Raw genomic sequence first — 26,760 nt, 5'->3', positions numbered from 1 at the left:
GCGAGGGGGGAGGGGGGGAGAGAGAGAGAGTCGAGTGCAGGTCCTGCCGCTTCGGCAGACGGGACTCGGGGAGAAGAAAATCTCTGCGGTTTTGCACAGCAAAACGCCTTTCCTGACTTCCTGATGTTGGTCTGAAAATCCGCAAGGCTCTAGTGCAGAAACGCAGCCCAGCCCCGCTCTGCCACTTCACGCGGATTTCTCCAAGGAACGCTCTGGAGAAGGAGTCGGAGTTTTGCGAAGCAGAAGCACATTTTGACCTAGAAGAAGAACGGCACCCCGTCGGACCTGGACCGGGAGTGATTATCCATTAGGTAAGGGGGCGTGTGTGCTGGCGAACAAGTGTGCTTGATTGAAAACAGAAATCAAGATGGCCCTTTGGAGTCGCCGTAAGCTGCTAATTACCTCCTTTAATGAAACCAAGCTATCCAGGGGCATTCCAGAGGAAGATGCATGAAGGACTCGACTCCACTCCTGCACGCTCCCCAGAGACAGAAACTTATGAGATCGGCTCTTGCAATCAAGCTACATAATATGGCTAAGAAGGGATCAGCCGCTAATTAGCAATTTTCCAAAACAAAGCTGTTTGAGCTTGTATGAAAGGGCATGAGCGAGGGATTAGCAGTCTGGAGCTTGGAAATTGGAGATTTGTTTGGAGAGCTCGTTGGGCGCGGCTTCCGCACAGAAAGATGCCGCAGTCGGAAAGCTGCAGAAAGTTATATTTACACAGGCCGCATAACGCAGCTTTGCTCCTTTTGGTAGGCTGCGAGCTTGCAATTAAGGGGCGCAACGTTCAGAGGGAGGAATGAGAGAACTTAATAGGCACGTGTGCATTGCACACATCGATCAACAGAGGGCCGCTGCTTCACCAGGGAAGGGGCATTAGAACTGCGCCCGGCCCCCTGGCCTCGTGCAAGAACCACGTTGCTTCAGCTTGGGCTCCCAACGCACACCTGAGCACATCTGGTTCCTTCAAGATGAGCTCACATGCTCCCGAACTTGCTCCTTCGGCTACGGAGATCAAGAAAATCGCCGCACCATTCCCAAGGAAGCTTCCGAGCAGACTGCAGCCCCCACAACCCCGTCCCCAGCTGGCTTCTCAGAAGCTGGCCAGAAATTTGGAGGGGCTTCTCTTTATGTCGCAGTGGTCCTGCCAAAGGTGGTCGACCTCGGCGGTTCCATATCGCCAAGGGGCTTGGAAGGGCCCTCCTCGTTCCACCCAAAGGTGCAGCTAGCCAAGCAGTCTCCCACGGGGGCTGCCCAGTTAGCAGAGAAATGGGCAAGCTCGGCCTCTCTCCCTGTCACTCTGAAGGATGTCTGATGTGCCGCACCACCCACGGCCGGCTCAGGTGCACGGGCTCCCTCCTTACATCCGCCCTTCGGTCCCGTTCTTGATTTCTCCAGTCTCCGCTCCTTGCAGCTTGTCAACACAGGCGCTGTTGACATGTCCTCCTTGCCAGCGAATGCAGTGCCGACGATGCCAGACAACGGCTGGAGGGGGAAGGGGCTCCCTCCTTTCAGCATTCGTGGCACCGAGCAGAGCTGCCCATGTGCCGGAGACGGCGTGGCAGCCGGCCCCGGCTTTGTTTGCACGCTTCCGCGCGTTTGTTTTCGCAGCCAGCGGAACTCATCTGTTCCGCCAGACTGTCTTCCCCTCCTCTGGAGGTGGGCAGAGCAAGGCTTTGCGGATCCATGCCTGCCATTGCCAAGGAGACGTGCGGTGGGGTGGGTGGGGGACACCCAGATGGTGCTGGAAGCACAGGCGCGACCCGTCACAGGTGTGGCCTCCCTTTTGAATAGGTCCTTCAACACGACCCTAATTCTGCGCCACCGTGTGTGGCCTGCACACGTGCGCAGGGCTGTCGACCTTGACCCACGGCCCCGCAGGGCAAATCCAGTTCCTCAAATCCATGAGCAGCCACGTTGCCTGCACCCCCTCTCTACCCCATCCCTTGAACTGCCCATCATTTGGGGGTCTCCTGGCTTTGGGGTGCTCCCCCCTCACTGCTAAAAGGCTGAAGGCTTCTCCAAAGACTTAATTGCTGACAGTGAAGGCTTTACCGGTTGTTTTAAGTTGGGATTTTTTTGGGGGGGGTGCATTTTGGGCCCATGTCTTTGGCCTTCAGCTCTGCTTGCTGCCAGAATGCAGTCCCTGAGCACATCTCTGAGATCGAAATCAAAGCCTCTGACTTGGGGGAGGGGTCCAGCTCATCGGTGGGGCAGAAGGGCACCATTTGGGAAGGCTTCTTCCTGACACCCCAGAGAGCTGCTGCCAGCCAGTGCGGTCAATGCTGTGTGAGAGGGCCCCAGAGCCTGGTCTGGGGAAAGCGGCTTCCACCTGATGCTGGGGTGCGAACTCTGGATGCTGCTCCAGCAAGAAGCAGGTCACGTGAGCCAGCCGTGTGACGCGGTGGCCAAGAGGGCGAACGCCACCCTTGGTTGCATAGCCAGAAGTGTGGCTTCCAGATCGAGAGAGGTATTACTACCACTCTACACAACTCTGGTGCGCCCGCAATTGGAGTATTGTGCTCAGTTTTGGGCCCCTCGTTACAGGAAGGATGAAGCCAGGTTGGAGTCAGTGCGGCGAAGGGCCACAAGGCTGGTGGCCGGTTTGCAGGGGATGGGGTATGAGGCGAGGCTGAGGGAACGGGGTCTTTTCAGCCTGGAGAAGAGAAGACTCAGAGGGGATGTGTTGGGGACATAGGTACATGAGGGGGTGTCATGCAGAGGTGGGTAGAGACCTGTTCTCCCCTGCAGAGGAAGGCAGGACGCACTCCAAGGGAGCAAAGCTCAAGGAACCAAGGTTCAAGTTGGAGGCCAGGAAGCACTTCCTGACAGTCAGGACCCCTAGAGTGTGGAGTGGGCTTCCATGGAGGTGGTGGAGGCCCCATCGGTGCGGGTGTTCAAGGATAGGCTGGACATGCACATGGTGGGCATGTCGTGAGCGGAGCCGGCTGGAGCCGGGGGTCAGACTAGATGGCCCAGGAGACCCCTTCTGACTCACTCTGTTTCTGTGTTCACCACTGACCAGACACATCAGGAAGAGGAGGAATGTGAAGGCTGCCAGTCCAAGGCTCTCCGCGCTCCCCGCGGTGGCCAGCCGCAAGTGAGGCAGGCGGGTCCATCCCGCCCACGAGCGGCACGTGTTCATGTACTGGGCAGGCCGCCCCATGAAGGCCCCTGAAGGCCCCCTTTGCCACGCTCCCGGCTGCTCCCAGACCACTCCTCCATTAATCCAGTTTAAAAGTCGTCCCATGTGGCCGGTTCCACATGTCACTTAACCAGCGTGTGAAGAAACGCTTTGTCTTGTCATGCAACTGATGGAATGACGCTGCCGCTCAGACATCAGCTTAATCAAATGACCGGGTCAACCGCCCCCCTCCTCAGCACCCTCTTCATGCGCCGGTTCCCAAAAGCACTCTGCTTTTCCGAGTCACACACAAGAGCCACGACCCCCTTCATCCGCGCGACCCATTCGAGACAACGGCGAAGCTCCGGTGCAGCTGCTGTTACCCTTCTGCAGCAGATGCCCTGCCTCCAGGATGTCTGGGGGGTGAGCAAGGCGGGGCAGCCCCATTCTGCCCCAGTACCAAGCCCCCAGGGAGGGATGGCTGAGCCGGATGGCTGAACTGGGAGTCCTGCACCAGCAGGAGCTGGACCCCAGGGCCTTCGGCCCCTTCCAACCATAACGTCTACGGTCCTATGAACTCTGCCTGCGTGCTCCCCCACCTGGAACCCACAGGTAGATTGGGGGTCCTGTTTCTGGGCCATCCTGAGGGCATGAGACTATCTGCTGCTCTGAGCACCCCCTGCTTGGCATCATCTCATTAGTTTTGTACTCTGCCTCCCCTTCATCTCAGGGATGAAGAGATCAGCCTGTTTCCATTTCTCTGTTTCTTCTTTTTTCTGCCCTTAACTTGGAAATTTAAAAACGTCCCTAAGAATAGTCATAATCTTTTCATGCGCTTTTCTCCCACCACAGTCTTTTGCCTTATATGTCATGCACAGTTTGGGATGCAGTGTTCTTAATATTTTTGTTGTAAGCCGCCCCGAGGCTTCGGCGAATGGGGCGGCATAAAAATGTTTTAATAAATAAAAAATAAAAATAAAAATATAATGCACTTTTAATGTACTTTATCTAATATAAACATGTTTGCTTGCACTTTGATTGGAAAAAATGGATATGGGTAAAACACAAAGTATAATTGATTTGTAATTCCCATGTTGGCTTGAACCTGAAATTAGGTAAATAACCTTTTCCCCACCCTACTTCTGCGATTTCTATGACCCACTGACCAGACACTGTTCTTCTCCGCAGCTAAGTCTTTGCTCAACATGAGGCATTTCTTGTGCGAACGCGCGCATTTTAGCTGCTCCTCCAGCACCGACTCGGTCCCTTGCCAAATGTATGGAGCTGCCATGAAGGAATGGAGCAAGAGAATTTGGTTTCATATCATGAAAGGCGTACTCCAGATCTTACACTTAGATTCATAAACTGTGTTTGTTGGGGAAAAAAGCACATTTTAGAAATGTGCATTTTGAAATCAATCTGCATTGTCACACTTCAGTCAGTTCGGGGGATGTAAGCATGCAGGTACACACTTCAGAAACTGAGCACCCAGCGCACAGTTGCGCACTTCCTTCCTCTGAGCTGCGGCACCGGAAGCTCAGCTTCAGGGGAGCATCTGGGCATATGGAGCTCCACTCTGGAAATGAGCGCATCTACATGCACGGCCTCTGCTGCTTTTCCCAACCCGGTCGCTGTGCTCACTTGTACACCCGATGCTGATGGCAGGTCCTCCGCACTGGGGGGCCGTCACCACTTTGCTCTGTGCGGCCCCTGCCCGGTCAGCACCTGCAGGGCCTGAACTGCCCCGTCGCCCTGCTGGAGCAGCCCCGGGCCCCAGGAATGAACCGCAGGATGACTACTTCTCCCCGTCAAGGAGCGGGTGTTTGCAGACCCTCTGAGCTGTGACCTTTGAAGCTTCTCCAATCAATTTGGAAGTCGTGACCCATTCGGTGCAATTAATTAAATTGTTATATATCGGTCCAGGAGGCTGGCTTTCTCACTGTTGTGCACAGAACAAGCGCCCTCCAAGGGGCTGATGCCAATCAATAGTCCTCCTGTTTCTGATATTAACTTGAGACGAGGGCACTTCCCGTGCTGGCTTCCTGATCGCTGCTAACGAAACAGGCTGTTCGCTCACAAAGTCTGGCCTGCCGAGCGCCAGAGACCTCTGAGGGCACCCAAAAGTGAGTGTCTCACCATTGGGATCCAGCGGAGAGAAAGAGCGCTGTTGGTGCGGGGGAGGAGGGGAAGCTTCGGCTTCCTGGCAGGAGCATAGGCGGAATATCGCCAGGATAACATTACTCAGTCAATCGTGGTTGGTCATCATTTTTCATAGCAAAGTAGCACTGTAATATGGCAGAGGATGTTTAAGGTACGTGTGATGCAACAGCGCAAGCGAATCTTCCATTTCTGCTGGCTTCTCTCTCGCGCATGTCGGTCTTGCTGCTGTGGCATGTTTGCTGGCCCTTGGCCACCTATGTCTCACCTAAGCATCCTTTGGGCGGAAGGCGGGGAGGGGAGGGGAGGGCAGGGGTTCAGCTTGCCTTGTGTTGGCCACCACAACATCCTTGCGAGAAAAGATCCCGAGAAATCGATGCTAGGACATCAGCATGGCAAAGGACGCAGGGCGCAACGGGCAAAGCTCTTCTAGGCCAGTGATGGCGAACCCTTTAGGCACCGAGTGCCCAAAATGCAACCCAAGACCCACTTATTTATCCCAAAGTGCCAACACTGCAATGAAACCTGAATACTGAGGTTTTAGTTTAGAAAAAACAACTTGCAGCCAGTCCAAGCAAATATCTGTATCTCCTTGGCAGCGCACTGGCCGCCCATGCGAAAGCTCGGATGTGTCACGGCTAATGAGTCGCGGCTCGTGACGTCATTGCCTGGCGCCGCTACTCCTTTCCGAGCATGTGCATGGCCCCTATGCGCGCTGTTATCCAATGCTCGGCTGCTGGGGTGACTTGGCTCGTGTGCCGACAGAGAGGGCTCTGTGTGCCCGCGGCGACACGCATGGCACAGGTTTGCCACCTCTGGCCTAGGCCTTGGAGACAGTGTGGGCATACGGCCTGACGGAGGGCTGGCAGCCTTGGCCACCCCAGGCGGAAGGAGGAGGATGCACCGTGAGACACGAGCCGGCGGAGAATATGCACGGCACGGCGATGGCTCTTTCCCTCTGTGTTTGTTTGTTTTTGCTATTTATCCACAGGTTCCCTCATCTCTGCGGGGGGCATTGCTCCACTTCTGCGTGACGCTTTCTTCCCTCTCCCGTTTAGTGCCAGGTCACTGGATTAGATTAGTTCATTTGTAGTATCTGGGTGTTGCGTTGACTGACATGTCCATTGTGGATTATTAGGCATTGTTGTTGTTGTTTAATCACAAAGTCGGGCCTGGCCCCATGGACAACATTCCTCCAGGCCTTCCTGCTCTCCACCATCCCCCGGAGTCCACCTAAGCTCACACCGACTGCTTCAGTGACTCCATCCAGCCCCCTCATCCTCTGCCGCCCCCTTCTTCTTTTACCTTCGGTCCTTCCCAGCATCAGGCTCTTCTCCAGGGAGTCCTTCCTTCTCATTAGGTGGCCAAAGGATTTGAGCTTCATCTTCACCATCTGGCCTTCTAAAGAGCAGTCAGGGTTGATCTCCTCTAGGACTGACCGGTTTGATCACCTTGCGTCCAAGGGACTCGCAGGAGTCTCCTCCAGCATCACAATTTAAAGACATCGCTATCTCAATAGGGATACCCTAAATTCAGTAACCTAGTCAATTGCAACCTCCAAACTAGACTACTGCAAAGCCCTCGACATGGGGCTGCCCTTGCAGGGTGTTCAGAAGCTGCAGTTTGTGAAAAACCCAGGGGCCAGGTTAATAACGGGGTTCAGGCGGTCTCACCATAAAGCGCCAGTTCTGGCCTGCTCGTGTCGGCTGCCCTTCTGCTTCCACCCATGTGTGCACACAGTGCTTCCAAATGTCCATGCAGACTTTTAGTAAGTCTCAGTGTTTGGGGTGAAAGGGAAGTAAGACTGGGGACATCCCCAAAGTGCACGACCAGCCGAAGCCAAGCCTGGAAAAACGAGCGGAGAAAGGAGCTGGACCGGAGCGCTGTGTCCATGCTCGTGGGAGGAGTGTGCAGAATCGCAGGCCACATCCCGTCAGTGCCTGCACAACCTGCCTCCAGTTGCAGATTCCCTCCCTGCTCATACATACCCTGCATGAGGAACCAGCTACAGGGTTCTGAAATATCTGTGCCCTATTTATAGCTTATCACAGAGTCAGCGCAGGCAGAATCTTACATAACAGCTCCCTGGAAAAAGCGGCCGAGAGTCTTACTAAGCGGCTCTGCTCAGTCCTGGCAGCCTTTTCATAGAAGCCCCCCTCCCAAAAAAATGTTAAGTCAGACGGGCAAGCCCACCCCTTCCCTCGGCGAAACACCTCCCATGCACACTGCTGGAGAGCAGCTCCGTGGATGCTCCGCACTTCCTCCGATGCTCGCCAAGCGAGCGACCAGAATGCTACAGAAAGGCCTCCTGGAGATCTTTTCTCAGGCAGAAGCACCACGATGCAACCGCAACCACAAATGAGAATGTGACACATAGTCAGGCTTGGCAGCCTCCCCCGTCTGGCCTCCCCCAGTCGGGCAGGTTCCCTGCTTTGGTGCCCTGGGTTGTGCCAGAGCTCAGCTCCCACAATGCACAGACAAGAGGCGGTTTCCTATTCTGTGTACTGGACTCATGCTTGCACATGTTCATGATATGGGTACACCTCTTTGGAGCCCGCAGATGTAAGATTGTTCAGTTGCAGCGAGTGAAAGTGTCTTACTCTCCTGGCTTATGGAACGTGCTCACCGAGTGTTAGCGAAGCCAACATTTCTCTGGCCTCTTCTAGATCATTCTTTTACATCTCACGCCGAGAAGCCAAGCTAGAACAGACTTCTGGGAACCCAACTTCGTAAGAGCGGTGGAGGCCGGGTGAGTCAGACGGAGGCCCACTATACCCCACACAGAGCGGCCACCCAGCTGCCCGTGAGAAACCCACGAGCAGGACACGGTTAAGACCACGTGCTCTCCCCCTGTTCCCCCCGACCGGAGCGCAAGCCGCCGGCCTCTGTTCCCCTGGGGCCAGAGGCCTGAACTTGCCCACTCCCCCTTTAAAGCTGCCCGTCACTACACCCCACAGAAGTGAATTTGCCATTTAATTTTGCACTGGGAAAGGGAGGACGCGTCTCCCGGTCCCTTCCCTCCACACCACGTGTCATCTTGTGCCCCAGCCCCAGCTCCTCGATCATTTTGTCGGTGCTGAGTGTCGTCAAGTTGTCTGCTGTGTGACCCACAAAGGGCACAGAAGCGCCACCCAGAATGTCCTGTCCCTGACCGCCCGGCTCAGCTCTTCTGCGGTCAAGGCTGCCTTCTTTTTGGGGATCGCTCCGTCTCCTCTTCTTTTCCTGCTTTCCATCTTTGCCACAGTTTTGCCTTCTCCAGTAAATCGTGTCCTTTTTGCCCTTTCTGCAACTACCCAATGTCATTTTTAGGTGCGGTGACCAGAACGGGAACACGACTTTTCAGGTGTGGGTTCGCCGTGGATTTGCATACAGGCAGCACGACCCGGGCAGCTCATTTTCGGTTCCCTCCCTAATTCTGCTTACTTGGAATTTGCTTTGCTCAAAGCAGCCGCGTGCTGGGATGACACCTGCAGTGAGCAGCCCTCCACAGTGGCACCAGCTCCGTCTTGGCCGGTCGTGGCTGGCCCTGGTTTCATCAGCCTCCCCAAGTTGGGGTTTTTCACCCCGACGTGTCCCCTGACGAACTGAACCGCATTGGCTCATTTGGGGCCCCATTCCCAGCTTGGAGGATCTTTGCCACAGCGGTTCCAGTGCATTTCAACAGCGGAACGCCCCCTTAACCATCCCACTCCTTCGAGGTCGAGCGCGATCATTACGAGGCACAAGAAAGGCACGCATTTTGTGTCCAGGTACCCGGGGGTCTCTGTGAGAGCAAGCCCAGGCTGCGGTGCCCCAGCTGGGACAGTCCTGGGCACATATGGACCCCCTTTCGGTTCTAGTCTGGCTGGAAACAGGCAGTAGGTTCCCTGTGTTGCCAAAAAGACAAAAGCTATTTTTGGATGCATTAAATAGAAATATTACTTCCAAATCACGAGAAGGAGTAGTTCCTCTGTACTCCTCACTAGTCAGACCTAACCTGGAGTACTGTGTCCAGTTCTGGGCACCAAGATTTAAGAGAGATGCAGGAAAATTAGAAAGGGTCCAGCGGAGGGCAACAAAAGTGATCCAGGGTTTGAAAGCACGGCCCTGTGAGGAGAGACTGGGAGGACTGGGCATGTTTAGCCTTGAGAAGACTGAGGGGGGACATGAGATCCCTCTATAAGTACCTCAAATGCTGTCACAAAAAGGAAGGTCAAGTTCTCTTCTCAGTCATCCCAGAGTGCAGGACACGGAATAGTCAAGTCAAGCTGCGACAACCCAGATTCAGGCTGGACATCAAGAAAAACTTCCTCACGGCCAGAGCGATACGGCAGTGGAAGCAGCTGCCTGGAGAGGTGCTGGCTCTCCCACACTGGGGGCATTCAAGGGGAAGCTGGGCAGCCTCTGAGTGGGGTGGGGTGACTTGGTGTCCTGCACCAGCAGGGGGTGGACTGGATGGCCTTCCGGGCTCCTTCCCCACTGCTCTGTGCTTCTATGATTTGATGCCTGGCTTCAGACTGGCTGCCCAGCAGGTCTCTGGGTGCCCTGCTCTGCCTTGTTTCCGCTGGGGGCCGGGGAATGAAGCGCGTCTCCAGCTGCCGGCTGCAGCCAGTTTTCTTCCAGCTTCCCCAAGAGCATCTCCAACGCAGCGCCCGCCACCAGCAGACCCACGGAGGCTCTTCTCCTCCAGCTTGCTTGGGGTCTGCTTTGGCCCCCCAGCCCGCTCCCCCAGGGTAGCTCTTCAAGACAGGGTTAAGCTCTCCAGTCGGGCTCTGGATCGGCGCTTGGTGAACCTCACCGGGGTCTCTGCCGGGCATTTGATGTGTCTCCAGAGGCAGCTGAACTGCCAGCCTAGAGAAACGCTTCGGACATCCCCCCAAGCGGGTGGCAGTCCCCAAACGGTGCAGACACGACAGTGGCCAGCGTCCAGCGAGCCCGGCAGTGCCCCACTGCTTCGTTGCAACAGCCAGCGGGGGCCCTCCTCTAGGAGGGAGCGCTTTATTTATCTGTACATTGAACGGGAATCAATGTCTAACGTATTTCATTAAACACACACGCACACAAACACAAACACTCCATGATGGAACGAGAATCTGTTTGCTTTTGATTGCTAATTAGTGAAGTACTTTTCCCAGTAATAGGAAAGTTGCCACGCGCTTCGCATGGCCAAAGGCTGCGATCCACCAGCTGGGAATTCCATTTCCGGGACACCCAGTGGGGGCAGGGGGCTTTTCCGTCCCACCGAGCAGGGCAGACGGCAGCGAAACGTTCCCTCCCGATTCTGCGCATTTTTTCCAGGCCCTTCAATTTGCACAAATTGTGAGAACTGGATCTTTGTCGCAGGGGCAGAGTCTTCAAATCTGCACGAACGGGCTGCTGGCAGACAGGCAGGCTTCCAGTCATGCTCAAGGTCACAAGCCCATTTGCCCAAATATCAAGACTCCCCCCAAGCCAATGTGCATACATTATGATCATTAAAAAACAACTGAATCGGTATCTCAGGCTGCCTCTCCATGGACTGAGTCAATGCCAGCAGAGGGAAACGGAACCAACTCTGCCACGGCTCAACCAGAGAACCTGCCACGACTGCACCCTGGGAACAGGCTGCCCCGGCCTGCCCCGGGCCAATGTGCCTCCTCGCGGTAGCCGAAGCCACGGCCTTCCAGGGTGACTCAGCCCGGCCGTCCCCTTACCCCAGAGCGCAGAAGCCACGGTCCAGCCGGCACAGGGCGGCTGCGAAGGGGTGCCCCGGCGTTGGGAGCTCGCTCCGGAGCCTGCCCCAGAGAGATGGCCCCAGCCCCACCAGCCCACGCGCGACGCTCGGCACAGGCCACGAGGCCCCCCTGCGAGGATGCCCGGGGGAGGAAGGGGGGGGGACTTACACTGCACGATGAGCTGCACCAGCGCCTCCCGCGGCTTGACGTTGAACCCGTTGTACTGGCTCGTCTGGCACCGGTACGTCCCGGTCATCTCCCGGGAGACGTTGACGATCCGCAGGATGCCGTCATAGCTCTCCATCTGCATCGAGCCGTCGGGCATGGGCACCTCCTTGTCGGCCCTGGACCAGAGGATGATGGGCTTGGGCTTCCCGGTCACCTGGCACTGCAGCTCAATGGTGTCTCCCTCCCTGGTGACCAAGGGCGACTTTTCTTGCGGGACAGTCAGATTGGGTGGAACTTCAAATGGGGGCAAAGGGGGAGGGAGGGGAGAGAAGCACAATGGAGAGGTTAGTACGGGGCAGTCCGCGCCCGGAGCACCTCGGCGCCGCTCTGGTGGCTGCACTTGCTGCCGCGGGGCTTGCACTTGCCGACGGGGCCTCGGGCGCTCGCGCGCTCTCACAAATACTGCGTGGGGTGGAGGTCCTGCGTGCCCAGACCGGCATGTACATGCGCACGCGTCCCTTTGGATTTCTGGGCAGAAGGGGGCTCCCACAAAAGGTACGCTTTTTTGGAGGGGTTTTTGTCAGTGCCTCTGAGGACACAAGGCCACGTGGCACCTCCGCCCAGAACAGGGATGAGATCCCCTCACCCGAACTCGGCACAGTTGCCCCTGACACCCCGAGACAGATAAAACCAGGCAGTCGCTCCGTTTGAAGCACTCAGCATCGACACCACCCATCATCCACGCACAGAGACACCTCTTTGCCTAAGCGGTTTTGTCAGCGCATGCCTCGAATCTCACGCTGCCCGATCTCGGGAGCTCAGGCACCGGTGAGCATTTCGGTGAGGGGTCGGCTCGGAACTGTGGGGAGGGCTCTGTGGCGCCCCCCCCCCGCATGAGGGGGGCCTGAAGTGTGATCCTCAGCACCTCAGCAGGGCTGGGAAAGGGTTCTGCGTGAGACGCTGGGCAGCCACTGCTGCCAGCCTGGGCCAACACGCCTGGGCCAGACGGACCCAAGGCCTGAGCTGGCCTCAATCGTCTGAAGCCCTGTGGATTTTGCCAAGCAGGAGGCACCAGGTGAAACCCCCGCATCTCCCGCCCAAGCCCAGGGTCACGCACCCCCTTTCCCGGCTCGCCTCAACTGCCAGTCACGGGGGGGGGGGGGGGTCTTGCAGGGCCTCAGCCTGCCCTGAATAGGCTCACCTATTTTCTGCAAATTAAAATGGGTCTTTGAGAATGGCTTGGTTTTAGGAACACACTGCAGTGAAGCTCGAGCACTGAGAGGCAGACCCTCTGCAGCAGAAGGCCGCTTCTGGCACTGTCTGAACAACTGAAAAGAGATGCTCCTGGTATCTCTGGGGAGGCTGAAATGCTCCAAACAGGAACCATGAATCACCAAAGCAAATACGAAGAAATAAAACCCCATTGCCCGCGATGCAGCCGGATGCACGGGCGGTTTGTGAAACGTGACAAGCGAAATGCCCTCACTGAATCGCTCCTCTGGATTCGGTGATGAACAGGTCCATCACGCATCGTGCCAGCAGAACGCGGAGGTGCCAAAAGGCCTTTGGCAACACCGCTGCCCCCGCTGCCTTGCAGTCGGAACGAGCATGCGGGCGACCGAGGCGGCTTGGCTCGTCCAGCGCCCCGGGAGCCCGCCCAGCTCCTGCTGCACCCACACCTGGGCCAATGCGCCTGGCCTGCTGCGCCCGCGCTGCCCCGAGGCCGGATGCTGCGCGGGTCCCGTGGCCTCACGCACCCCCCTTCCAGGAGGCTGCACCGCCCATCCAGTGGCACGAAGGGCTCCGAGATGGACCATGCCAGCGCTTGTCCCAAGCCCCGCTGCCTGCGTCTGTCGCTCCGGGAGGCATGCCCCGGGGTTCCAGCACGAGGGACTTTGGCCCCAGCCTGAAGGGCTCAGCCCTCTGGTCCGACACAGCGTGAAGGGGGCCACCCGCCCCTGCCCAGGCGATGCAGCTGAGCCGGCCAGCGTTCTGGGATGGACAAGCCTTACCTGCCTATTTTAAAGGTGCTCTGTCTTTCCCAGAAAAATGGCAGCAGTGCCTCACAGAAACACTCAAACTGATGAAAACAACATAGCTGCACACCAAAATGCAACAGCAATGCAAATATTATAGGAAAAGCCCAACATTTACTATTAAAGACCATACCTAGCCTCACCGTCCCCCTTAATGGTGGAAGGCAGTACCAGGAAAGACTTGCGTGAGCGAGGAAAGCTGAGGGACTCTCACCTGCCCTGCCTCTCCGCAGCTCATTTTTTAAATTTGGAGATTAATATTATGGATCAAGGAAGAAAAAGAGCATAGTGGTTGGAGTCTATTACCAACCACCCAGCCAAGGAGAAGATGTGGCTGAAACTTTTGAAAAGGAAAAGGCCAGTGTTTCAAGGAGGCATGATGTGGTTGTTATGGGGGACACCCGTCCTCGTATCTGTTAGGAGACAAATTCTGCCAAGCCCCCCGAGAGATTTCCAACAGAAAGTGGAGGAAGGAACAAGAGGACCCGTTCTCCTTGACTGGATACTAACCCACAGTGAGTGGCTAGTGGACAAAGGGGCAGCTGCGGGAACTCTGGGGTGAAGCGACTGTGCCGTACCTGCATCCTCGATTCTAAAGGAAGCAAAGCCCAACGTAGCCAAACAGGTACCCTGGATGTCAAGAAAGCCAATTTTAGTCAACGCAGAACTCCCATGACAGGTGGCTTGAACTAAAAAAGAAGTCCGAGAAGGGTGGGATATCCTTAAAAAAGAAATGCTTAAGGCACGACTACAAGCAATTCCAACGACGAAAAAGAGCAGCAGGAAACGGGGGGAGCCCATGTGGCTTCTCAAATGCTAAGAAGTGATCTGAAAAGCAAAAAGGATGTGCAGGGGAGGAGCTGGAAGGAAGGCCAGGCTGCCAAGGAGGACCATATGCTCAAAATAGCACAAAATTGCAGGGAAGGTATCCAGAAGGTGGAAACGGTGAACGGACCGGGGCCAGCGAGGGGGGCTGAGAGCGACAGAAAGGCCTTCCTCAAACACGCCCAAAGCAGGAGACAGACGAAAGAGACGGGGGTGCAGCCGCTCACTGTGGCTGGAACCGTGATAACGGGGGCCGAAGGAAAGGCAGGAGGGCTCGACTCCCGCTTTGGCCCAGTCTTCCCGCAAAAGAAGAACCAGGACCCTCTGGCGAAGGGGCAGGAGGGCAGCCCCAGGCTGGCAGGCAGGGCTCAAGGCGGCTCCGACTGGCCACCTGAGTGCAAGTCTCCAGGGCCTGGGGAGCCCCATCCCAGAGGCATAAAGGAGCTGGCGGAAGAACCCTGGGAATCGATGCCCATCATCTCTGAGAATTCATGGAAGGCCGGAGGAGTGCTGGATGACTGGAGAAGGGCTAACAATTTTTCTAACAACAAGGAAGGGAAAAAAGAAGAAACAGAAACAGAGCCAGTCAGAATGGTGCCCCCGGGCCATCTAGTCTGACCCCCAGTCAGCTACACTCACGACATGGCCACCACGTGCAGGTCCAGCCTGTCCTTGGACACCCGCACCGATGGGGTTCAGCCACCTCCCGAGGAACCCCATTCAATACCTAGGGGCCCTAAATGTCAGGAAAAACCTGGGAAGTACAGACCACCCACTCCGACGTCAGTCCCTGGGAAAACCCTGGAGCACATTATAAAGCAGTCAGTCTGTAAAGCCCCTCCCAACCCTCCCATTCTGTGTTTCTGTGACAACCTGCCCTGCTCCTCCATAGCCCAAGGCAGTCCCAAGGTGATGTGAATAAAACAGTAAAAGCAATATAATATGACAATCAAAAATTAAATGGAGGCATAAAAGCCATAAAGCCATCTAATAATGACAATCCATCCAAAATCAATTTTGCTCGTGGATTGGATTCACTTTTAACATTTTCAAATTCTCCCCAAATGTTTGCAAAACCGGCACATCTCCCTTGGGCACAGAAGTGTTCAGGGCTGGTGCTGCAGCGGGGTTTTTCTCCCGGGGCAGCTCGCTCGCAGCAGGAGGGGCGGGGGGAGAGTTCACCTGCCCTCGCGGGCACACCCCCTTGGGTGCGGATCCGATGCACTCGGCGCCCCGATGCAAGAGGAGGAGGCCCGTGTCTGTCTGGGCCAAGCACCTGATCCTGTCACGCCCATTAAGGCCACAGACCCCTATGTTCCCTTGTATGGCTTGGGCCCCATACGATACCACTGTGGGGGCATCATGCTGTGCACTCGAGGGACGACCCAGGGATTCATGGGGGGGGTCAGAATCCACTGGATTCCCTGGGCTTGGCTCTCTGCTTCGACGTGGCCATGGGTTGGGGCGCAACCGTGCCCAACGCTCATGCGCTTGCCAGGGACTGGGCACTGCACTCGGCGCATGCAGTGTGCCTCTTCCCCGCCCATCGCAGCAGCCTCTCGCGCTGCTGCACACGACCCAGAAGCAGGGTGCTGGTGTGGAGCCCTCCCCCTGCCAGGGTCCGTGACCCCCTCTTGGCCAGGCGTGCTCTCCCAGGCCGGGCCGAGCGTGAGAGGAGGCCCCCGAGCGCACAGGGCCAGCCTCCAGGGCGCTCCGAGCGTCCCTGGCCCGATCCAGTCAGGGGCCGCTCCGCAGCTTGCTCTGGGCTCCGAAGCGCTGGCGAGAAGTGGCGGGCGGTGGGCTGGGCTGGGCGCCCCTGATGCTCTGCAGCGAAGCCCACGCCCGGGAGAGCGTGGCACGAGGGCACCGCGGGGCCCCGTGGCAGCAGGAGGGGGCCTGGTGTCTGCCCCCCCCACGGCCTCTGCGCCACACACGGGGCGGGCCGCATTTGGCCCCTGCGGGCGAGCGCTGCACCCTTGGCCAGCTGCCCTTCGGAAAGGGGAGCCGGCGGGTGAACACGGGAAGGAGGGAGGGGCTGGGGGGCTGCGCGGGGGCTTCTCCCACTGCAAAGGACTCCCCCCGGGGGCCGGAAGGGCCGGGAAGCCCCAACGAAGCTCAGGGACTCTCGGGAGGGGGAGCGCCCGCCCCCAAACCGCAGTGGGCCCGTCCGCAAGAGGCTGCTGGGGGAGCAGGAGGGCACTGAAGGGGGTTGTTTGGGGGCTGCTCAGAGGCATGGCTGGGGGGGCACGTGGGGGGATGAGGGTGCCGGCCGGCATTTGGGGTCCTCTGCTGGGGCCAACGGGCTGAGGGCCACGCACTGTGGCAAAGCCCCCCCTCGCTGGCTGGGACATGGGGCCCGGCCAGGGTCGGTTCCGGGGGCAGCCCGGGACGCCCCCGCCCCGTGATCCCGGCCTCTCAGCGCCTGCGAATGGCCTTCCTCCCCACTTCGCCATCCTCTTGGCGCGGCTTCCGTGGCGAGGGGGAGCAGCTTTCGGGAAGGGGATGGCAACCCCCTCCTGGGACTCCGGGGACGGAGTGGTCCAGCTGTCGCCCGGGGGGAACCTGTGGATTTGGGTGGGGGTCTCGGGTGGGCGACCGGGCCGTCTCTGAGCGCTCCGAGCACATTCTGTGGGGTCGGTCGGCCGGCCCGCCCCCATGCGGTCATGCCGGCTGAACCGCCACGTGCCCCTCCAGGGCGGTGGGCGACGGGCAGACCCACAGCAGGGCAACCGGGATGGCCCTACAGCTGCGTGGTGAACCTCACCAGCCAGCCCTGCGGGGGGAGCGCTGGACGCCCCCGGGCTGCTCATGCCTCGCTCTTCCCAGGCAGCAGGGGTCCCACCAATGCCTGCAAGAACGACGAAGCGCCCGCCCGTCGCGGTGACGTCCTTCCAAGGAAAGCAGCGCCCGAGGAAGCCCCGCAATCTGGCTGCTCTCCACCCCCTTTGCGGTGCTGCCCCCCACCCCCGGAAGGAGCCCCCGGGGGCAACTCCAACCCTGCGTGTGGCCTCGGGCTGAAAAGTCCCGCGCAGCTAAATGCCAAGGAGAGGAGCGCTGGGGCTCTGCTCGGATGCACCTGAGATACCCGCACGGGCTCTCGGGCGTCCGCTGGACGGGTGCAGGCCGGGCCATCCAGCTCCGGCAGTGCCGCATGCCGGGAGAGGCTTGCCGCACGAAGGTGTCCTTGGGGACATCTCCTCTACCGAGACTGACTAAGCCTTGAGAAGCCCTCCTTCTCCGTCCCCAAAACTCAACTTTTCTCTTCGATCCCCTCCTGCCAATTTGCGCTCGTTTCTGAGGAAACCGTTGCAAATATAGCGAGGGCTTGGGCAAGAGAAGGAAGAGTGCTATTAAGACATTACATAAAACAAATCCATCATGATTTGTGAGTAAACACCCTCCTGTATTTCATTCATATAATAATCAGATGGCTTTGACAATAGCGGATGAGACAGAATAAAAGACACAGTATTAAAAATGTGCTTCATTCTGCCTCTGTATCTGTTACTCACAGCACTGGAAGGGAATAAAAGGAAGTGACAAAAATTAATTTACTTCCCCATTAAATGGGCATTTGTTTTTCAGACAATACACATGGATACTAAAGGGGATTTTTAAGATATAGAAATGATCATTCTGAATGATGCTTTCAACTTACAAATGTCTCAGCCGCGCCATTCATTATAGCCCAGAAATTTACTTTGGTCATTAAGGCAGCAGAATCAACTTTTTCATCAATTTTAATCAGCACTTCTGAACTGAACGAAAGGGAGTGCCAGCTGTGTTCACGCACTAAGTTGCCCCACCAGTAGGGGGGGGCGCCCCTAGCAAGAGAGGGGCATTTAATTAGCAAGTGTCTTCTGCGGGCTAAGTGTCAGCTGAAGGGAGGTGCCCCCCAACCCCCCATGGAATGGCCCAGAGGTCTTAGACTGAGTGCCCGAGCACATGGAAAGACCTCGATGCCGGAGGTGGTGCTGGAGGTCAGACTAGATGGCCCAGGAGGCCCCTTCTGACTCGCTCCACTTCTATGTTTCTATAGGTCACGCGGCCAAGAATGACAGGAGATGTTGCATCGTCTCGAGCCATTCGCACGGAGGGCGGCTCATCGGGTGCCTCCGGATGTCAGACGGTCTGATACGGGTGCCCAGCTGGCACCTCCTGTATGAAGCATGGAAGCAGGGAACGGCACCATCTGTGGGAAACGCCCACACCTTTCAAAGGGAGCAGTATGATACCTGCACTAAAACGGGGTCTCAGGCAGTTGGCACACACGTGAAAAATGAACATGGAAAACCACGTGGGGGCTCACACGGTGCATGTCAGGCATGCCTGTAGCTGGAAATGCATGCTGGGAAAATGGCACACGGAGCTGCAGGCGCGGACTTCCACGTGGAAGCTCACAATCTCATCTGGAGCTTCGGGAGGGGAGGCGGATGACCGGCAGGAGGTTTATTGACTGTATCTCCTGAGCTGGTGTAGCTGGTGGTCCCTTGCAGCAACCAGCTGTGGCCCATCTTTGCAGGAAGCATGAGGCTGTCTCAGTCAGAATGCAAGCCCATTTCGGCCCGTTGCTGCCAGTTTGGGCCAGTAGTAGCCCTACCGGGGCTCGGCAGAGAAGAGGCTTTTGGCCCCCACCTTGAAAACCAAGCAACGTTCCCCTGGAGACGTGGGGGGGGGGTGCATGAAGCAACGTGGAGGGTGCAGGGATGGGAAGGGATCTGCCTGGCTTGCAGTTCAACAGGGACGGACTTCACGCATCATCATAAAAGCAGAACGCAATTATCCTCCAGGTTTTGCACTTCCGCAAATTTTCTGATGCTGTTCCCCGGAGTATTTTAAAGGCATACGAAAGGCATAGATTAGGAGAAATTGTGTACAAAAATAAAATAGGAAAACTCAGCTATTTAGGGGAAATGCTTGCAAAAACGCAGATATTTAGGGGAAATGCTTAGAAAAATGCATAGTACATTTTGCATTTCCTGCCCAGAGTGGGAGGAAAGCAGGTCAGGGGGTGACCCGGCGAGAGTTTGCCCCAGCATGCCGCGCCCCCTCGTGCTGGCGAGCGCAAAGGCGCTTTGGGGGTTTCGCCTCTCCTGCCGCTCCAGGAGGCAGGCCCCCTGCCCTTCCCTCCCAAGTCAAGTACGCCCGCTCACTCCCGAAGGCCTGAAAGAAGAGCTCGCGGTGGGCCTGGATCTGATCCATCTTCGGTGCCATGGAAAAGCTGAAGGCACCATGGAAAAGCCGCTGCCGCCACCACTGATCTGCCGCCCGAAGCAGCCTCAGCAGGAGCGGGCAGGACGGGCTGCAGGGAGCTCTCCGAGGCCGCCGGCCCGAGCCTCTTTCCTCCTGGCCCTCAGGAAGAGGGCAGAACGGGCCAGCGGCCTCGTGGGAGCTTGCGCAATGGCGTCGCCGCCATCACTGGGATCAGGAGCAGGGAACGGGGCTCCAAGCCCTCTGTGCACCCCAAAATCAACTCCAAGCACACACACGGCTTCCAAGTCTCGGCTGGGCCACCCCATCCCGGGGCTTTGCTTCCAGTGCCCTCCTCCGGACCGTCCAGCTTGCCTGCAGAGGCTGCAGGGCTCGTGAGCGGGCGCCGGATGCTGCTCGCCTGGCGCCTGCATGGGCCCAGGGCTTGGTTCGTGCCCAGGAGGAAGCTTGGTGCGCAGCCCAGGGAAGAGGGGAGCTGAGCCCCGGGGATCGAATGGATCCGCTCCCCAGGTGGAATCCTCATGCATCTCTCTCTCTGCAGTCAAGGGAGCCCCCGGCACGCACCCCCTTCTGCTGCTCCGCTGAGCAACCCTGCTTACCGATCCGTTAACGATCAGCCACGCTCCTCCTGCACTGGGGCAAAGGAGGCTGCCCATGATGGGAAGGGTCTTCTTGGTTGTGGCACCCCATATGCGGATCCGCTCCCCAAAGAGGTGCACCAGGCACCGCTCTGCGCACCTTCTGGCACCAGATGGAAACCTTCGCATTCTCCCAGTAATTTGACAGTTAGATTTTTATTCCCATTTTACGCTGCCTTATTACTGTAGTCTAAGATTAATTCAGCTGTGTTCATGGTGGGCGGATCATTGTTTTATTGCATTATTGAACTTATATTATTGTATTGCTGCCATTTTATAATGCCTGTTTTCTATTAATTATAGCATTTGTTTGATTCTGTGAAGTGCCCTTTGGGCGGGCGGGCAGCATAGAAATACAATCAGTGAAAATAAATAAATCTGAGAGAATGTGGGAGGGTCATAGCTCAGGGGGCAGCTCTGATCGTCGCATTTGCTGCGTGGGCTGGACGATACGGGGGTCCGCTGGCTCTCGGGCCCCTCCCCTTGTGCTCGCCCCACCCACTTTTCCCGACCGCCAATCATCTGCTGGGTTCCTGGCTTCCATGCATCTTTCTTCTCCGTCTAAAGGGCCGGGATGCTTCTCCTATGTTTAACTACCGGCAGGAAAGGGTTAATGGTAAATGCGCTGGTGTTTTGGCCCCGCCCCTCCTGCTTTGGCCCCGCCCCTCTTCCTTGCATCCCACCTGCCCCTGGAATGTGCCCCCTCAGAGCTTCTCCCACATGGGGATTCGCCCAGGACGGCCAGGCGCTCGACCTCGCTGGCCCCCATGACGCTGTGCCAGAAGGACTGAGCGTTCCATGCTCCACATTCCCGCTGGACTTCGACTAAAATACCCTTAAGGTGCATTTCAAAGCTCGAAAAAGCGCACGTAGGCAGCAGAAAATGCCGTGCGGGTTGCTGAAGTTGCTGGCTTCACGGTTTCCGCAGCTGCAGCAATTCGCTCCAGAGAGGGACACCCCCGGAGTCAGCCCCCCACCAGCCGTACTGAAGCAGGGGCTGCAGGCAGCAGGTCCGGGGTGCCACGGCCAGTGGGAGGAAAGGGGAGAGGCCGCTGGGGAGCCCGGCGTGCCTCCGCTGCTGCTCCCACGATGGGGGGCGGAGGCCCATGGGAGGTCCCCCCACGCTCCTGGGCCGGCCCTGCACCCTTTCAAGCGACTCCGGATTCCACCAGCGGAGAGTTTCTGGCTCCCTCGACCTCGTCCGGCCAGCTATCCTGCGGGAAACGCCTCGGTGCCCAGCGAGCGGAAGCGGCCCCCGCTCACCACCCATGGCTGCCAGGCGCCCCAGGAGGCGGCAATGTCGGCGGCAGCCCTGCCTCCCCTCGGCCGGCTCTCCGGGGAGGCCGCCTTCGCACGCGCACAGCCAGCCAGACCTCACTCGAGGGCCTTCCCGAGCGGCCCCCGTGAAGCTCTGCGAGGCAGGGGAGCACCAGGGACACCCCCGCAGAGGGGCCCCCGGAGCTGCGCGACCCTCTTCTGGCAGCCCAGTGCCTTGCGCTTCTTTGTCATGACGTGCCATCGAGTTGTCTCCAACGCACGGCAACGCTGCACATGAGGCCCCCAGAAGGTCCCCCGCTTGGCTGCTCTGCTCCGCTCTCGCAAAGGCAAGGCTGGGGCCGCCTGGGAGAAGTTGCTCCGTCGCATCGTCTGCCGTCAGCCTTGAACCTCCTGCCCTGGCACTGACCCTGGGCGCATCATGAGAGGCCAGGCTCCCTGCCGAAGACAATCGAACCCGGCCAAGCTGAAAGCAGGACGGAAGCCACAGCCTGGAACTTGCAGGGGCTGCCACAGCGGCCACAGTCAGGAGACTCCGGGGGTCTTCCATTCACCATGAATTGGAGAGGACGTGACAGCACAGGGCAACACCGACACCACCACCCTTGGTGCTTAGGCGGGCCTTGCGGTCCCTTTCTTCACAGCTACGCTCGATTGCTTGCTTGCTTCGGCCTCCAAGCTACAGCACGTAATCTGTGCATTTGATCCGAGGGGATCCATCCATCCTGTTTATTTTTAACTTCAAAGCATTTACCCTGTTTTTTGGGAACCGAGGGCTCCTGGATTGGCTCACTCTGGTTACAAAGGAGACCCTCTGCCTGCAGGGCTAGAAGCTGAACGGCGGGCACAGCTCTTTGCCGCGGGGGTCTTCCCCGCCGGCAAAGTGGGTGCCGCCACTCGCTCATGGCCAGGCCTGGGCCCAGGCGGGTGCCCCTTCCGGGCAGGCGGTGCTCTTCCTGGGCGCGGGGAGGGCAGCTTCTCAGCAGCTTGGGCAGCGCCAGGGCCCTTCAGCCCTACAGGCAACGGGGAGTGAAGCAGGCCCAGCGGAGTGCGTGGGAGTGGGGTCGCCTCCCCCTTGTGGCGAGGCCCTTCCTTGGGAGCAGCCTTCTTGTGGCTCAGGGTCCCTGCCCTCTGGGCAAAGTCAGGGCGTTCTGCCCTTCAGTTCTGCACCCTGTCCAGGACATCTTTGCGCCTTGGATTTTCCTGCCTGTCAACCCGCTTTGTCAACCTGCTCAGCACTCAGCGTGTTTCCACGACCACGAACTTCTCCAAGGCTGGGTCTGTTTTGGGGGTGGGAATAGGCTGGGCTTCCCGGGCTCTGCTCCCGGATGCCGGCCTGCGTTCTCGCTGCCGAGCGCCCAAGCCCCTGGCGAGCGCGCGGAGTGGCTCGGCGCTGAGCCCGTGGGATGCTGGGCAAGCGACGTCCTTCTGTTCTGCTGCCCCCGCGGCACGTGGCCTTCGCCTGTGGCGCACCTGCTGCGGAGGGAGGCCGCAGGGACCCTCGGGGGCGTCTGTGGACCCCCCTCAGCTCAGCTCACTTCCTCGGTGAGGGCCCAGCACGGGAAGGGGTCCAGGGTCCGAGGAGGCCTGCTGGGACCCTGGCTGCACCGCCCCCCCTGCAATCGCCCCCCCCCCCACCTTTACAGGCGCTAAAGATTCTGAAGCCTGGGCAGGGAGGCGCTCAGGGGAGCAGGGCACGCAAGCGCACGCAAGCGCACGCAAACAGGCAGCGCGGTCTTGCGGATGAGGGGCCTTCGCTCGCTTCTGCAGTCCCTCTGCTGCGAGTGGTCCATAAATCAACGCTGCTGGTTTGTCGGGCGAGCGAGATGCCACTGTGTGAACCCCACCCTCTGGCCAAGGGCAGGATCACGGCAAGACCCCCTCCCGTGTCTGTGGGACCATCGTCCCCACGCTCGGACTCCAGCGGCCTGGACCAGCGCCCCATCCCTCGCTCGCTCACTCGCTCTCTCCCCCCACCCCCGAGATGCAGGCCTCTTTTCACGGAACCAACCGTGAGCGTGCCGGGGGTTGCGGGAGTCCGCTCACCTGTGCTGCTGGAGATGTTGACATCGATGCTGATATCTGAAATGCCGCCCCCCTTCAGAGAGGCGACGCAGGTGTACGTCCCGAAGTCAGTGAATTTCAGGTCGATGATGTCCAGGTTGGTGGTCCCCGGAGAGACGTCGGGGTCCGTCTGGGTGATGACCATCCTCTCGGAGCTGCGCAGCGGCCGGCCGTTCTTGAACCAGCTGAAGGTGAGCTCTTCGGAAGGGACCGCCTCCACCTGGCAGGAGATCTTGACCTCCCTCCCGATCTGGATGTTGTCGTCCTTGTGGTAGGGGTCGGGGGTGATCCAGAAGCGCCCCTTCTTCAAGGCTGGGAAGGAGGAAAGACAACCTGAGGCAGGCCGACCTGGCAGCGCCTCCCCGTGGCAGCCCGGCATACGCGGGCCGGGCAAGGCGGCGGTGCTGCGCCCACTGGGACTCACTGCCTCCCGTCCCCCCACCGGCCTTCGGGAGAGACGCCCACTTCACTCAACAGGATGTGGGTGAAAGTCGAGAGCCACTGAAGAGGAGGCTTCCGCACATCTCCGGAGAGCTGCACAAGCCTCCTCGTGGCTGCTCGAGGCTCCACCAATTCGCACCCGGCTCCCACTTGGCACGGCTCCCCGTAGCCTAAAGTGGGGCTGACTCATCACGGGAATTTGGCCAAATTAAGGAACGGGCGCAAAGCGGGCCGGGAACTGGAACGATCCGGATTCAAGCGCCTGCCTGGCAAGGCAACCTGCACGTGGTGCATTTGCTCACATCTGGGGGCTTCACAGAGGATGTTCTGCACGCAAATATGAACTCCTTTTTCACCTGGAGCCATTCCAAAAGGCGGCCCCTTGGCAGGTTAGTGGCGTGTAAACAAGTAACACCCCCAGTCTCTTCATCTGGGTCTGAATTTTGCGCCTCAAGCGCTTAACGTGCTTGATTATGTTAGGCCACAGGGACGGGCCGACGCGCCACGACAGCAAGACGCTGGCTGCCCCCACCTACGCGTGGATCACGCCGTGGCCTGGCATTTCCTAAATTCTCTGGGAAACGTGCTTAAGCATCACAAAGCGTGGCTGACTGTGACGCAAGAGGAAGGCTTGGCAAGAACCTGCGTGCAGCCAGGGGGGAATTCTTGCATCCCAGAATTGCAGCAAATGCAACATACGAATGGGGTGTGTGTGTGTGTGTGTGTGTGTGTGTGGTAGGGGCTGTTGCAGGGAAAGCACTAGAATTAATATACGGCCGCCCATTTGTGCACGAGGGCGGCGATGCAGTGTAACGCCTGGCTATGTGCAATTCTTGTGGGAAACACTCACAATTTCAGCACATTTTAGTAAAGCAGAGCTTGGATGCCACACCAAACAAATATTGGAAGGCAAATTCCGGCCACCCAGCCGCGGACTCCGCAACCCAGCAGCCCCTGCAGCTTCGGGGCCTTACTCACTCGGCCGCAGCCTGCAGAGCCTTACCAACCGGCCTTTGTGAAACCATGCGCTCCTTTGGCTGGACCAGCAGCTGAAGCGCTAGCACCACCGGTGGCAAAGGCCGGGGACTCGCTCGCTGTCTCTGAGCGGGGACATGAGACAAGCCGCGCGCTTGCCAGAAGCTCGAAGACGCCTGCCGAGGCCACTCAGGCGCGGGGCATCCCCCGTTCACGGCAGGGCGGTTTCCCCTGTGTTGTCGCCACGTCACACGCAGAAGCCGCTGCCGGTGTTATCCGGCTGTGGCTCCTGCAGCAGGCGCCCGGTGTCGGGACCGCGAACGCGTCCAGCGGGAAGCCGCCCGGCCATGGGGAGAGGCTGCCGCTTCCCAGCCCTTGCGAAGGGGGAGCCCGTCGTGCTCGACGGAGCGCGTGGCCATTTGAAAACAAAGCTGACTCATCGACAGGCCACTCGGACTGAGTTCGTCCCTCCACGGACTGGCACTCCTGAACTCGGTCCGGCCGCAACAAAGGGCTCCCACAGTCCGCGACCAGAATCGCCGGTCCCTGGGATGCTCTGTTTTGTCTCTCCGCAAATCAAAGGTGCGTCTTTACCCATCAGAGCAGGGAATGCCCTCTCGTTGCGCCAGCCACACGACGTTTTCCGGTTGCCGCATGGAGAAGGCAGCAGAAAAAGACGCCAGGAAGTTCCCTTCTGCCGCCCCCGCCCCCATCCGTGTGGGGCAGGCCTGGATCCCGAGGGGCCCTCGCTTGCCCGGCGGGGTGGCAAGAGCAGGACAGGTGGGATCTGGGAGCCTCTCGGGAGCGAGGCCTGTTCCCAAGTTCAGAACTGGGACACGGCCCGGGAAGGAAAGGCTCTAGTCCCGTGGTCCGTGGACCCCCGGGGGCCACGATGTCATCACAGGGAGTCTGCTAAGGCTTGAAACATAGAAGCATAGAAAACAGAGCGAGTCAGAAGGGGTCTCCCGGGCCATCTAGTCTGACCCCCGGCTCCAGCCGGCTCCACTCACGACATGCCCACCATGTGCATGTCCAGCCTGTCCTTGGACACCCGCACCGATGGGGCCTCAGCCACCTCCCGAGGAAGCCCATTCCACACCCTCGGGGTCCCGACTGTCAGGAAGTGCTTCCTGGCATCCAAATGGAGCCTGGGTTCCCTGAGCTTTGCTCCGTTGCAGCGCGTCCTGCCTTCCTCTGCAGGGGAGAACAGGCCTCTACCCACCTCCGTGTGACACCCCCTCACATACCTGCATGTCGCCAACAGGTCCCCTCTGAGTCTCCTCCAGGCTGAAGAGACCCAGTTCCCTCAGTCTCACCTCATACGGCATCCCCTGAAAACCGGCCACCAACCTTGTGGCCCTGCGCTGCACTGACTCCAACCTGGCTATATCCTTCCTGTAATGAGGGGCCCAAACCGAGCACAATACTCCAGTTGCAGGCACACCACAGTCATGTAGAGTGGCAGCAACACCTCTCCCGATCTAGAAGTCGCACTTCTGAAATGCTATGTTTTTTTGCAATCTGAATGAAAGCAAGAGGAATAGGAAATAGGACAAAATCTTAATTTTCCATGCTTGTTTTCTAAACTTGCCTTTTTTAACCTCTTTCCTCAATCAAAAACCGTCAGGGGTGTAAATCAGCCATGAGAGCAGCTGCCTGATGGCAACCAGCTGGATTTGGTATTTCTGCACACGCTGAGAATGTGCAAGTGAAGGACTCCGAGTGGCAAGGAGAAAGCAGGTGACTTTTCTTGCTATTGCACAAACAGTCGGAGACCACAAAAGGGAGGGCTTGGGGGCGCCAGCCTTGACGATACCTCTAGTCAGTAAGGTGGGGAGGCGGAGGAGAGGCCGCCATGGATGCGAAAGGAGGTGGTTAGGGGGATTAGACGAAAGAGGAACCTCCGTAGGAAGTGGGTACTGGGGGAAATAGACAAAAGGGTATACCGGGAGGAGGAGGCCCGTTGCAGGAGGATTCTTCGCAAGGCTAAGGCTGATTACGAGCAACAAAAAGGGCTTCTTTCAGCATGTAAATAGGAAGAGGAAGGGGAGACAAGTGGTGGGACCACTAAATAAGGAGGAAGGAGATCTAGTGACTGATATGAGGGAACAGGCACAGATGCTAAATGACTATTTTGCCTCTGTTCTCCC

At 58.2% G+C, this 26,760-nt stretch overlaps 1 protein-coding gene across 1 annotated transcript in view; it reads right to left on the bottom strand.

The window, feature by feature from the left end:
• The window catches only part of MDGA2 (MAM domain containing glycosylphosphatidylinositol anchor 2), a 193,508-nt gene that overhangs the window by 76,551 nt on the left and 90,197 nt on the right, over positions 1 to 26,760 (bottom strand). Inside the window, exons 7-8 of the mRNA XM_044436278.1 lie at positions 23,177 to 23,506; positions 11,146 to 11,439 (exon numbers count right to left, since the gene is read on the bottom strand). Coding sequence (XP_044292213.1) covers positions 11,146 to 11,439; positions 23,177 to 23,506 — 624 coding nt within the window. The remainder of the gene's footprint in view (positions 1 to 11,145; positions 11,440 to 23,176; positions 23,507 to 26,760) is intronic.

The sequence above is a fragment of the Varanus komodoensis genome, unplaced genomic scaffold (assembly GCF_004798865.1).
Source record: "Varanus komodoensis strain SLA01 unplaced genomic scaffold, ASM479886v1 scaffold3, whole genome shotgun sequence".
Taxonomy (NCBI): domain Eukaryota; kingdom Metazoa; phylum Chordata; class Lepidosauria; order Squamata; family Varanidae; genus Varanus; species Varanus komodoensis.
The sequence above is the reverse complement of the archived record's forward strand: the minus strand, read 5'-3'. Positions and strand labels throughout refer to the sequence as shown.